Raw genomic sequence first — 13771 nt, forward strand, 5'->3', positions numbered from 1 at the left:
AGTTTCAATTAGATCCCCCCTCATCCTTCTAAGCTCCAATGAGTATAGACCCAGAGTCCTCAAACGTTCCTCATATGTTAAGCTTTCCATTCCTGGGACCATTCTCGTGAACCTCCTCTGAACCCACTACAAGGCCAGTACATCCTTCCTGAGATATGGGGCCCAAAACTTCACACAATACTCCAAATGCGGCCTGACCAGAGCCTTATAAAGACTCAGTAGTACATCTCTACTTTTATATTCAAGTCCTCACAAAATAAAAGCCAACATTGCATTTGCCTTCCTGGCTACTGACTCAACCTGTAAGTTTATGTTGAGAGAATCCTGGACTAGAAATCCCAAGTCTCTTTGCACTTCGGACTTCTGAATTTTCTCCCCATTTAGAAAATAGTCCATGCTTCTTCTTACCAAAGTGCATGACCTCACACTTTCCCATGTTGTACTCCATCTGCCACTTCTTTGCCCACTCTCCTAACCTGTCCAAATCCTTCTGCAGCCTCCCCACCTCCTCAATACTACCTGTCCCTCTACCTATCTTTGTATTGTCTGCAAACTTTGCCAGAGTTCCCACAGTTCCTTCGTCTAGATCATTAATGTATAAAGTGAAAAGTTGTGGCCAACACTGACCCTTGCGGAACACCACTTGTCACTGGCTGCCAACCTGAGAAAGACCTTTTTATCCCCACTCTCTGCTTTCTGCCAGACAGCCAATCTTCTGTCCATGCTAGCACCTTGCCTCTAACACCATGGGCCCTTATCTTACTCAGCAGCCTCCTGTGCGGCACCTTGTCAAAGGCCTTCTTGAAGTCCAGGTAGATAACATCCATTGGCTCTCCTTGGTCTAAACTGCTCGTTACTTCCTCAAAGAATTCTAGCAGATTTATCAGCCATGACCTCCCCTTGATGAAACCATGATGACTTTGCCCTATTTTCCCATACACTTCCAAATATTCAGAAATCTCATCCTTTACAATGGACTCCAAAATCTTACCCACGAGCGAGGTTATGCTAATTGGCCTGTAATTTTCCGTCTTTTGCCTTACTCCCTTTTTAAACAGGGGTGTCACGTTAGCGATTTTCCAGTCCTCTGGGACCTTCCCTGACTCTAGCGATTCCTGAAGGATCACCACTAATGCTTCCACTATCTCTTCAGCTATGTCCTTTAGAACTCTGGGGTGTAGTCCATCTGGTCCAGTTTATTTATCTGCCTTCAGGCCAATCAGTTTTACTTGCACCTTTTCCTTGGTGATGGCCACCATACTCAGCTCTGCCCCCCGACTCTCTTGAATTTTTGGGAGATTACTCATGTCTTCCACCGTGAAGACTGACGCGAAGTAATTATTCCGTTCCTCAGCCATTTCCTTGTTCCCCATTACTATCTTTCCACCTTCATTTTCCAGTGGTCCGGTGTCCACGTTTGCCTCTCTTTTGCTCTTTATATATCTAAAGAAACTCTTCCAGTCTTCATTTATATTACTGGCTAGTTTATCCTCATATTTAATCTTCTCCCTCCTTATTTCTTTCTTTGTTGCCCTCTGTTGGTCTTTGTAAGCTTCCCAGTCCTGTGGTTTCCCACTGGCCTTCAGCACATTATATGCTTTCTCTTTTGCTTTTATGCTATCCCTGACTTCCTTAGTCAGCCATGGTTGCCTCATCCTCCCTGTACCACGCTTTTTTTTCCTAGGGATGAATTTTTGCTGTGTCTCCTGAATTACTCCCAGAAACTCCTGCCATTGCTGTTCTGATGTCTTTCCTGCTAGGCTCCTCTTCCAATCAATTCTGCCTAGCTCCTCCTTCATATCTCTGTTGTCGCCTTTATTCAGCTGTAATACCGTTACCTCTGATTCTATCTTCTCCCTCTCAAATTGCAGAGTAAATTCTATCATCTTATGATCACTGCCTCCTAAGGGTTCCTTCACCTTAAGCTCCCTTATCAAGACTGCCTCATTGCACAACACTAATGCAGTATTGCCTGTTCCCTTGTGGGCTCCACCACGAGCTGCTCTAAAAAGCCATCTCGTAGACAATCCACAAACTCCTTTTCTTGCAATCCACTACCAACATGATTTTCCCAGTCCACCGGCATATTGAAATCCCCCATGATCACTGTGACTTTGCCTTTCTTGCAGACCTTTTCTATCTTCTGGTGTATCTTGCGCCCCAGTACCTGACTACTGTATGAAGGCCTGTGCACAATTCCAACTATGGTTTTTTTTTTACCTTTGCGGTTCCTCAATTCTACCCACACAGATCCTACACTATCTGACCCTACTTCATTTCTTCCTATTGATTTAATTTCATTTCTTACTAATAAGGCAACCCCACCCCCTCAGCCCACCTGCCTATCTTTTCGATAGGATGTAAATCCTTGAATATTCAGTTCCCAATCCTGATCCCCTTGCAGCCACGTCTCCGTGATGCCCATCACATCATACCTACCTATCTCAGTAACAAGGATGACCTTACTACAGAAACTTGTACCTGATTGCTAACATGTAATAAACTTCCTCTTTTACATTTTTTAAATAATTTGTTACACAATCTCTGCGTCCATTAGATCCTGGACCTTTTGGTCCACAGGTGAGAACACTACCACTACACCACAGGACATCTGGTTAAAGGTAAGCAATCATTCTGGTTAAAACTCAGTTAGTGGTAGCACTCTACCCCAACTGCAGACTGCCAGCGGTTGACCTCTTGAAACCAAATATGACCTGTTGGTCAGCGGTAGGTACTGTTGACTCATACTACCAGGTAACTACTGTGAGATGACAGTGGACCCAGGAGCAGTCCTAAACATTTATAGCTTTAAAAACTTCATAGCTTTTAGAAATACTCAGACAGGTGCAGAAATCCAGGACACTGAAATAAAGCAAACATCTGTTGCAACAAAGAGTTGCATTCCATGAAAGAAAATCATGAGACTATAAAGTGCCCCAAATGATGATACAGGGCCATTTTTTAAAATGTAGGCATCACTGGTATGACTAGCATTTGTTTCCATGCCCTGCCAATTCAGATAGCAGTTAAGAGTGAACCACACATCTAATTGCACGTAGTGCAGGTTCGGTAATGAGAGTAGGACATGAATGAACTAGTTCTTTAATAAAAAATTAAATGGTTACCTGGTAAAATGAAACTACCTTTTAATTCCTGACTTTAGTGAATTTAAATTTCACCATCTGCTATGGTAGGCCTAGAGTTCTGGTATTACCATTGTGCAATTACCGTCCCTGTTGGATTGCAGAGGTGAGCAATGATGTGAAGGTACCATTGTTGGACTGGGGTGGACAAAGTCAGAAGTCACAAGATACCAGGTTTATTTGAAATCATAACCTTTTGGAGCGCTGTCCCTTTGACAGGTGAGGGCAGAGATGAGGTAAGAGTGACTGTCCTTGACATCAATATGGTATTTGACTGAACAAAGTATCGAGGAGCCCGAGAAAAACTGGAATGAGAATGTGGGGAAACGAAACCCTACCTTGGCCCAACTCTCTTCAGCCGCTTCTGTAATGAACATTATAAGGACCGAAGTGGGGAGGTTTGCTGATGATTGCACAATACTCAGCACTATTCATGATGTCTTAGATACAATCAAATCTGTGTCTATGCAGCAAGACCTGGACAATATCCAGCTGATTAGTGGCAAGTGCCAGGTAATGTCAATCTCCAATTAGAGACAATCCATCCACCATCCCTTGACATTCGGCGGCATTACCATCACTGAATTCCCACACTATCAATACTGTGAGGCTTACTATTGACCAGAAACTGAACTAAACAAGCCTTATAAATACTGTGGATACAACAGCAGGTTAGAGGCTAGGACTCCTGCAGCAAGTAATGCATTCCCTGTCATCTCATAGTCTCCTCTCTTTCCTGGAAATATGCCCCACTTGCCTGGAGGAGTGCAGCTCTAATAACACACAGGAAGCATGACACCATCCAAAACAAATGAGTCCTGTTTAATGGAACCCGATCCACCATCTTCACCATTCATCCCTTGCACCTAGCACAGTGGCAATAGAGTCTATGTCTATAAGATGCCTTTAACTGCAACTTCCAACCATGTGATCACTATCGCTTAAAAGTACAAGGGCAGCAAATACATGGGAATACCACTACCTGCAAGTTCCCCTCCAAGCCACTCACCACCCTGACCTGGAAATTTATTACCATCCCTTCAGTGTTCCTGGATCAAAATCCTGGAACTCCATTCCTAATGGCCATGGCCAATTTGCTCATCTACTCTACAGCCCTATTTTTATCAATTCAAGCTGCAAGAACCTCAAATTTGTTGGACAATTTGAAGGGTAAGCTTTCTCCTCTTCAACCTAAATAAAAAAATCCAAGCCTAAAGTGTGCGGCTCCTTTAGGAGCAACGTGTCCAGGTAAATTTCCCCACCCTGATACACCACAGTGCCTTAAGTTGGGACATCCGTTTATTCGCTTTCAGCAAAGCTCTTAATCTGAAGATACTTAGAGAGAGTAGTTGTGGATCAAACTGTCGTTCATCAAATATAACTTTCCATAACTGCAACCCATCATCTGCTCTGTCATCCTTATTCTTTTTGAATTGAAATTTAATTAATACCTGCAGCCATACTTGTTTGTATATTTCAGTTAATGTTATTCCTTTAAGATTGTCTAGTTTAGATGAGAGAAGGGAAATGCTCACCAATTTCAGTCCTTCATTCCTCTTACATTGCAATTGGAATTGGTTTTAATCCATTGAACCCACAGAATCACTCTCCTCTCTTCAAACTTTCATTGCTTTCTCTAAGTTAGCCATGAACTCTGGAATGGAACTTACACTTTCTACAGATACTGGCAACTTACTGGAATCTAATTCCAAGCTTCAAATTCAATCTACGTCACACTTTGGCACAGTGTCCTCACATTGAATTTGCTTACTATGTGCACAGAATCTACCTCCTGATATCCCTGTGGTACCTCTTTACGTGTTCCAAGCACCTTAGATGTGGAAACTCTCTTAGGAAATCCGTTTGTGGCGGCAAAAGATATATAGAACTATTGGCAAAATATTCATGACAACTTATTTAGAGGCTGAATTAAAATGGCAAGTGTCCAGGCATGACCCAAAAATATTGAATGAACTGTATAATTCTGTGCTTAGAATATTTATCTATGTCATGAAAACTCTGAGTGGATAAGTAATGAAGGTACATCTGTGTCACCATTAGCATTACTTGGAAACACCCAGCTGTCAGGTGAGAAGTTCCAGCAGTTACCCATGTTTCCACTGAGTAAAGGGCATTAAAAAGTGTAATTCTAATTTAAACGGTGCTTGACATTCTTCCTATGCATAGGGAAGAGGCAAGGTTGAATAAACAGCTCATTTATATCTTGCATACAATTACTGAATGAACACAAGTGCCTGCATACCTGAGCTGACTGATTCGTAAGGCCTGTCCCCTCCAGGTCCACCACTTCTAGGGTCCGACTAGAAGCCACAGCAACTGCTAACATCCCTGCAATGTGGTCACCTGCAGAAGAGTAAGCACAGGCTAGAACCTGGGAATCAAGGGAAGAAATACCATTGATTGGATTTTGTAGTCAGTAGTGAAGCGATACACTCACCAATGACTTCATAAAAAGCTGTCCACAAAGACCAAGCAAGCTCTGTGGCATAGTTTGAATTTGACAATTGTAAGGGATTTTTTCAGGTGTTCAGCATTAGTGATGTCATCAAGCAGATGAGCAGTCAATCACATTGATACATTCTTACAGACAAATAAAGAAATTAAATATATCGAATTTTTTACTTTCCATTAAAGAAGTACAGAATGTGCAATCAATGATTAGGACATACACATGGGTTTAAAGTAGAGATTAAGGATTATCAGATCATCCATGATTTCATTAATTGGTAGAACAGACTCGGTGGGCTGAATGGCCTACATGTGCTCCTATTTTTTATGGTCTTATGGTCATGTAGCATTGTATGTTTTGTTAACAGAGGCCCAGAGTACCAAAGCAAGAAAATTATGATAAACATAAATAGAACATATAAATAGTTTAGCCTTAATTGGAGGACTGTGACAGTTTTGAGAACCACAGATGAGGAAGGATGTTAAGGTATTAAAAAAGGTACAGAAAATATTCATGAAAATAATTCCACGAATGAGAAGCTTCAGTTACTTCCATAACGCAGGAAATTTGGCACTGTTTTTCTGGATTAAAGAAGGTCAAGGTGAGAGTGGGTAGAGGCATTCAACATCATGAGGAACTAGAATGAGTATAGGGGAAGGAGCTTTTCCCACTAGCAAAAGGATCAAGAGGGAGAAGGCATAGATTTAAGGTAATGACCAAAAGAATCAATAGTGACATGAGGAAAATGTTTTCTTGTCTCAAGGTTAGGATCTGAATGCAGTGCGAAAGAGTGCAATGGAAGGGGGCAGGTTCAATTGAGGCAGCTAACAGGGAATTGGATTATTATCAGAAAAGAAAGAATGTTCAAGGCTAATGGGAGAAGGCCAGGAACAGCCAATAAGAAAATTTCTCCTTTGAAGAGCCAGTGCAGATACAAAGGGCTAAAACTTTGTTTTCTGATCTGGAACCATTCTGTGAGGATGTATATTACAGAAATTCTTGAAGGGAGAAATTTACTCAGATGATGCAGCTTCTAGGCATGCAGCTTTTTCTAGTAAAGGAAGAAATCAGTACAGTCGAGAGAAATGATATCAGCACTGGAGATCAAGATGTAAAATCAGTCTGGGCAGAAATAAGTAACAGCAAAGGAAATTCTGAGTAATTTATGGGTTCCCAAACAGTAGTCTGCAGTGGGACACAGTATAAACCAGGAATTACTGTCTTGTATAAAAGGTACAGCAATAATCATGGACAATTTAACATGTATTTTTTATTCACTCCTGGGACATGGGCATTGTTGGCTGGGCCAGCAAGTATTGCCTATCCCTAGACGTCCTTGAGAAGGTGGTAGTGAGCTCTCTCCTTGAACCACTGCAGTCCATGTGCTGTGGGTCAACCCACAATGCCACTGGGGAGGGAATTCCAGGATTTTGACCCAGCAACAGTTAAGGAACAGAAATATATTTCCAAGACAGGATAGTGAGTGGCTTGGAAAGTAAATTGCAGCTGGTGGTGTTACCATTTATTTGCTGCCCTTGTCCTTCTAGATGGAAGTGGTAATGGGTTTGGGAGGTACTGTCTGAGGAGGTCTGGAGAATTTCTTCAGTGCATCATGTAGATGGTACAAACAGTTGAATATCAGTGGATGCGGTGCTCATCAAATGGGCTGCTTTGTCCCAGATGGTGTCAAACTTATTGAGTGTTGCTGGAACTATTCTCACCCAAACAAGTAGGAGTATTCCATCATTTCCTGATTTGTGCCTTGCAAATGATGGACAGGCTTTGAGGAGTCAAGAGGTGAGTCACCTGCTGCTGTATTCCAAGCCTTTGACCTGTTCTTGTAACCACTGTATTTACATGGCAAGTTCCAGTTGAGTTTCTAGTTAATGGTAACCCCCACAATATTGATAGTGGGGGATTCTGTGTTGGTGATACCATTGAATGTCAAAGGGCAGTAGTTAGATTGTTTCTTGGAGATTGTAATTGCCTGGCGTTTGTGTGGTATGAATATTACTTCCCACTTTTCAGTCCAAGCCTGGATATTGTCCAAGTCTTGTTTGGACATATGCATTTGGAATTGTATATTGACTAGATTATACAAAGTGGCAAGGGTAGCCTCGAGGAACATTTCATTGAATGTACTTGAGATTGAATCTTGGAGCAAAATGTTGTGGAACCAACCAGGGAGCAGGCTATTTAGGGTTTGGTATTGTGCAATGATATTGGATTAATTAATGACTTCATAATAAAGGAACCTCTAAGAAAGAGTGATCATTGCATATGAGAATTTTAAATTCAGTTTGAGGCAGAGAAACTAGCACCACAGTAGAATTTCACTCTGTTCTGGTGGTAAAGGTGTTGGGTGGCTACATCTGTCATGTCCATCTCAGATTTTGAAAGACTTGACAACGCTTGGCAGAGAGTGTGAAGTCATGGGTTCCAGCAGCCGTTCCTATTATTCTGAGAGGGAGGGCACTTTTTGCTCCTGCATCGTTTGTGAAGTTGCAGCTTTCATATGGTCATACGTGTTTGTTCAGGACCATTGCATCCACCCAAATTTTATAGGTTACTGGTCAAGACCTTGTGTTGACCATGCGTCTTATCCATGCAGGGCCATTTCCATGATTCTTACACCAAACTTCATCCCCTGTATCAAACTGACTCTCTTGCTTTGCAGAATCTTGTGTCTGGCATTGGCCTCTCCTGATGCCGTTTCAGCCCCCACCATCCCAGGGTCCAGGTAGATCAGACTCAACCTGGTATGGGAGTCTTCTACCCATTAGCAACTCTGCCAGTTCTCTCCTTGCAGTTGCATGTGAGGTTGTTCTATAATCAAATAAGAACTGCAGTTTGGTCCCTAGTGAGGCTGTGGGCTATTTCTTCAAGCCAGCCTTCAAATTTAACTGTTCTTTCTGCCAGGCCATTGGATGCTGGCTGGCATGAAGTTGTCCTTATACGTTGAATCCCATTCAACCTTAGGAAATACCCAAATTCTCTGCTGGTAAATGATGACCCATTACCTCTGATCAACACTTCCTAGGCTCTGTGTGCTGAAAAAGATGCACTCAGTTTTTCTAATGTCATCCCTGTGTTTGACGAATGAACCCTATGGATGTCTAAATATGTCCAGTGAGCATCTACAATGGCTAAGAACATTGAACCCATGAAAGGACCTGCATTGTCGACGTGCAACTGAGTCCAAGGTTTACCCGGTCATTCCCACAGATGTAAGGGTACTGCTGGTAGTAATTTTTGTTGGCACTCTGGGTACTGTCCGACCAATGCGGCTATGTCTGCGTCCAATCCTGGCCACCTGACATAATTTCTCACCAATGCATCTTTATTTTGGAGACCCCTGGATGGCCTTGGTTGTGTTGAGCCAGTATTTGGTGGCAACCTTTGCCCAGGACAAGCACTCTTTTTCCCTGTAACAATAGGGAAAAGTCTACTGTGAGCTAGTCTGTCTGGGTCCAAAATTCAATTTCAATTCTAATTGTGATGGCCCTTTGGTTTCCCCCATTAGTAATAGTTGTTTCAGTTTTGAAAGGACTGGATCTTTCTGCGGCCAAACTCTGATATTGTAGGCTGTGACAGGGAATGTCTCCAGAAAATTTAATATCATTACAAACTGTTCCATTGGAGGTACCACCAATGGTATATCTGCCAGTGGCAGGTGGCTCAATGCATTTGCTACTCAGCCTACCAGACAGTGATCTAATTTCTAGTTATAAGCACTTAGTATGAGAGCCTACTGCTGAATGCAGCCTGAAGCTATGGACAGCACTGCCTTGTCGTCTTTAAGCAGGCAAAGTCGTGGTATGTGGTTCATGATTATCACAAATTTTCATGGAACTTCCTGATTCCAAATATGACTGGCAAATTCTAGCCAGGGTAGATGCTGGGTGGATGTTCCCAATGGTGGGTATGTCCAGAACCAGGGGTCACATTCTGAGAATTCAGGGTAGACCATTTAGGACTGAGATGAGTAGATATTTCTTCACCCAAAGGGTGGTGAGCCTGTGGAATTCAGTACCACAGGAAGTAGTTGATGCCAAGGCATTGACAGTATTCAAGAGGCAGTTAGATATAGCACTTTGGGTGAATGGGATCAACAATTATGGGGAGAAAACAGGATTAGGCTATTGAGCAGGACACTCAGCCATGATCACGGTGAATGGTGGAGCAGGCTCGAAGGGCCAAATGGCCTCCTCCTGCCCCTATCTTCTATTTTTCTATGTTTCACCTCTAACTGGACATATTTATGTTCTGCATTAGCCAAAGTCCTGGATGTATACGCTATCGGCCATTCCACTCCACTGGGCCACCCTAATACCACCATGATGCCGTATGAGGCAACATCGCATGTCAATACCAGATCTTGCTTGAGATCATAGAGTGCCAACACCTTAGAGGATGATGGCTGTTTCTTTACTTCATTGAAAGCTAGGGCTTGTCTTTGCAACCATTTCCAAGGCTAACCCTTTTTTACAATTTGATACAAAGGTGCCAGGCTGGAGGCCAGATTATATATGAACTTTCCATGATAATTTACCAGCCCAAGAAATGACCTACGCTCCTGAACAGACGAGGGAGCTGGGGCACATTTAATCCTTCCAACTCTTGTCAACTCTGTAGCCCAAGTCAGTCACTTGGGAGTCCTGGAACGCACATTTTTCCCTTCTTAGGCATAGGCCTGCATTGGAAAAATGCTTCAGTACTATATCCAAGTTCTCTAAGCAATCCTTATTAGTTTTACCTGTATTCAGGACATCATCCAGGTAAATGGCAACCTGAGCTAGAGTTTTCAAAATATTCTCTATCGTTCACTGCAAAACTGAAATGGCTGACAATACCCCAGATGGTAGTCTTGTATATTGATATAAACCCTTATGGGCATTAATTGTAGCATACTTCTGGGAACCCTGGTCTAAACACAATTACATGAACCGTGGCTCATGTTCAGCTTTGTGAAGGACAAACCTTCTGTCAGCTTTGCTTATAAATCCTCAATGTGAGAGATTGGGTATTTATCCAGCTGCGAAACATGATTTACTTTGTTTAAAATCCCCACAAAGGTGAACTGACCAGTTGGGCTTCACAATTGATATGACCAGTGCTACCCATTGCACAAACTGGATTAGTTTGATGATTCCTTCACTTTCCAGCCTTCTGATTATTGCCTCTACTTTTGCCTGTAAGGAAAACTGCACCATGCAGGTCTTGCAGAATTGTGGAATTGCTTCCTAGTCAACATGCAAGATGGCCTGGCTCCTCTGATAGTCCCTAGACCTTCCTGGAAGATTTCATTCGGACTTCACCCAGGCAGCCATTTTCGAACTGAAAAACGTTGAATCAATATCGGTGAATTTCTCCCAATCAATTTTGCTCCATCAAGCTTGGGCCTGAGCCTTTTACTAGAATCACAGGTAACTGAAATAGCTGCTTTTCACTTGAGACCAGAGCAAAGTTGTACCCTTAATCTGTAAAGGTTCCCTGGTATAGGTTCTCAGTCTAGGCGGGGTCTTGCCCAAACTTAAGGGTTGGTATCCAGAGCGAATTTTGTTAACTGGTTCTGCAATCACTGAGAAGGCCACGCTGGTATTGACCTCCATGAGAACTGGATGACCATTTAATAAGACTTTTATCTTGATTCGTTCTGATTTTGATGTTGTTAAGCAACTTAACTGTTCCAAACCAGATGGAGGTGGACTTTCCAGGGTATGAACTTTCCTGCATATCCTCCTGGATACCAGCCTCTGAATTTTCTAATGCAATTTAAGTCTAGTAGGACACTTTTGCTGTCTCAAATCCACATACCAGCAGCAACTACATTAGCTTGTTGGCCAGGACCTTGAAGATAATTTAAACGTTTGGCTGAGACTTGGCTTTGTTTTGGGGTTTTGCTGTGGGCTGACCCAGAGTCCCTCTTATCAGGATCTGGCAGCAACTCATAAGCTCCACTCGTCGCGTTTTCCAATGTCAAATTGGACTTTGATTTGTAAGCATTTTTGCATAGTTACATAATTAATTCCACACGCCAGACAGTCTCTAAGCATCTCATTAAGAGTTAATCCAAAGTCATGGGCTTCTGCCAGTTATCTTAACCTAGTCAAAAATCCCGATATGAATTCCCCTGGTTCTCAAATTGCTAAGTAAAAATGGTCATGTCTCAGAATTAGAGGGGGCCTGGGATCATGATATTCCTTAACTATGTCCGTCAATTCTTGAAATGTTTCCTTATCTGGTGCCTCAGACAAGTTTGGCTCCTAATAACAGAAAAAGCTGCAACTCCATAGGCTTTCAGGAGATTTACTCATTGCTTTCCATCTGCCATAATGAAATTAGGAATTAGGTTTATTGTCATGTGTATTCAAGTACAGCGATACAGTAGTACAATGAAAAATGTACAAAGTCGCCACTCGTGGCGCCATCTTTGGTACAAGGTACCTAGGTACAAATAGAAAAATAAAGAAATAAGTTAAAAGTACAACATTACAGTTCTTCTCAGTATAAAGTTGTAAATAAAGAAATAAAGTTAAGTTCAAAATTATAGTCCTTCTTTACCAATGGGCCTGCAGTCGTTCCACGCTTGCCTTTTCCCATAAGGGACGGCACTTTCCCTGAAGGCTCCATCTCTTCCCCTTGCAGGGCTTGTATGCCCAGAAAAAATAACGCATTCTTTCCACATACTGGGCCCAGTCCTCGATCGCAGGATCGAACAAGTCAAGCTTCCCAAATAACGGCATGATGCCAGAAATACTTACCCAAACTCAATGACTGCTATGAACCAGTTTCTTCAGCATTGTGCTTATTTCCTGTTGCTGCTGAAATAACTCCACAGAAACTGGTATCTGTCATTAAGTCACCCTTTATCTATACATGAACTGTCCTTGGCTTTAGTATGGTCTCATCCAGAGTCAGCTACCAGAGTGTCAGTGTTTCTGACACTCCCCTTTTTATTTGTCAGTCAGGGCTTCCTGATTGGACCAGATTAACAGCCCCAATTAGGGATCTCATGTTCTATGAAGATCAACTGGTTGACCTTGTTACAATCACTACAGAAGGCATTTGATAAGGTGCCACACAAAAGGTTAATATACAAGGTAAGATCACATGGAGTTAGGGATAATTTATTCACTTGGATAGAGTATTGGCTGACCAACAGATATTCGAGAGTCAGGATAAACAGGTCTTTTTCAGGTTGTAACTAGTAAAGTTCCAAAGATGTAACTACTGGGGTGCCACAGGATTTGGTCTTCAAGACCCAAACATTTCCAATCTATATTAATGGCCTGGGTGCAAGGATAGAAAGTAATATAGCCAATTTTGCAGATGAGACTAAAATATGTGCGAAAGTGGGTTGCAATGAAGAAATAAGAAATTTACAAATGGTTGTGGATAGGTTAGGCCAATGGGCCTAAATCTGACAGATGTAGTTTAACATGGATAAGTGTGAGGTTTCTCTTTTTGGTCAGAGAAATAGAAAGGCAACTTATTATCGAAATGGAGAGAAACTTCACAGTGCTTCAGTGCAAATGGATCTGGGTGTCCTTGTGTGTGAATCACAGAAAACTAGTATGCATCAACAGTAGGTAATAAGGAAGGCAAATGGGATTTTGGCATTTATTGCTAAAGGAATAGAGTATAGAAGTAGAGAAGTGTTGTTGTAACTGTACACAATATTAGTGAGACCGCATTGGAGTACTGCATACCATTTTGGTTCCCTTACTTGATGCAATATATAGTTGCGTTGGAGGCAGTTCAGAGGTGGTTGACTAGATTGATCCCAAAGATGAGGGGATTGTCTTATGATGAGAGACTGAGTAACTTAGGTTTATGCTCTCTGGAGTTTACAAGAATGAGAGGAGATCTGTACAGGAGACCTCCGCAGGATATCCTCCGTGAGACAGCGAAGAAGGGCAGCAAATCAGAGGGTGGCTGAGAGTCATTACAGTGGAATTCTGGGAAACTTACTACAGTCATCATGACAGTACAGCAGGTCAGAGAGAACCTGGTGTCAAGGCAGATAGTGCAGGCTTTCCCTGTGGCTGTTCCCCTCAATGACAGGGATACTACTGGTGACGGTGACGGTGACGGTGACGGTGACGGTGACGGTGACGGTGACGGTGACGGTGACGGTGACGGTGACGGTGACGGT

At 42.4% G+C, this 13771-nt stretch overlaps 2 protein-coding genes across 2 annotated transcripts in view; one reads left to right on the top strand and one right to left on the bottom strand.

The window, feature by feature from the left end:
• Positions 1-13771, top strand: part of LOC109930964 (dynein axonemal heavy chain 8-like) — a 2199840-nt gene that overhangs the window by 77941 nt on the left and 2108128 nt on the right. The gene's annotated exons all lie outside the window — the stretch shown is intronic.
• Positions 1-13771, bottom strand: part of lrrc73 (leucine rich repeat containing 73) — a 58065-nt gene that overhangs the window by 8745 nt on the left and 35549 nt on the right. The window contains exon 4 of the mRNA XM_048596741.1: positions 5407-5507. Coding sequence (XP_048452698.1) covers positions 5407-5507 — 101 coding nt within the window. The remainder of the gene's footprint in view (positions 1-5406; positions 5508-13771) is intronic.

This window comes from Rhincodon typus, chromosome 5 (assembly GCF_021869965.1).
Source record: "Rhincodon typus isolate 14 chromosome 5, sRhiTyp1.1, whole genome shotgun sequence".
NCBI classification, from domain to species: domain Eukaryota; kingdom Metazoa; phylum Chordata; class Chondrichthyes; order Orectolobiformes; family Rhincodontidae; genus Rhincodon; species Rhincodon typus.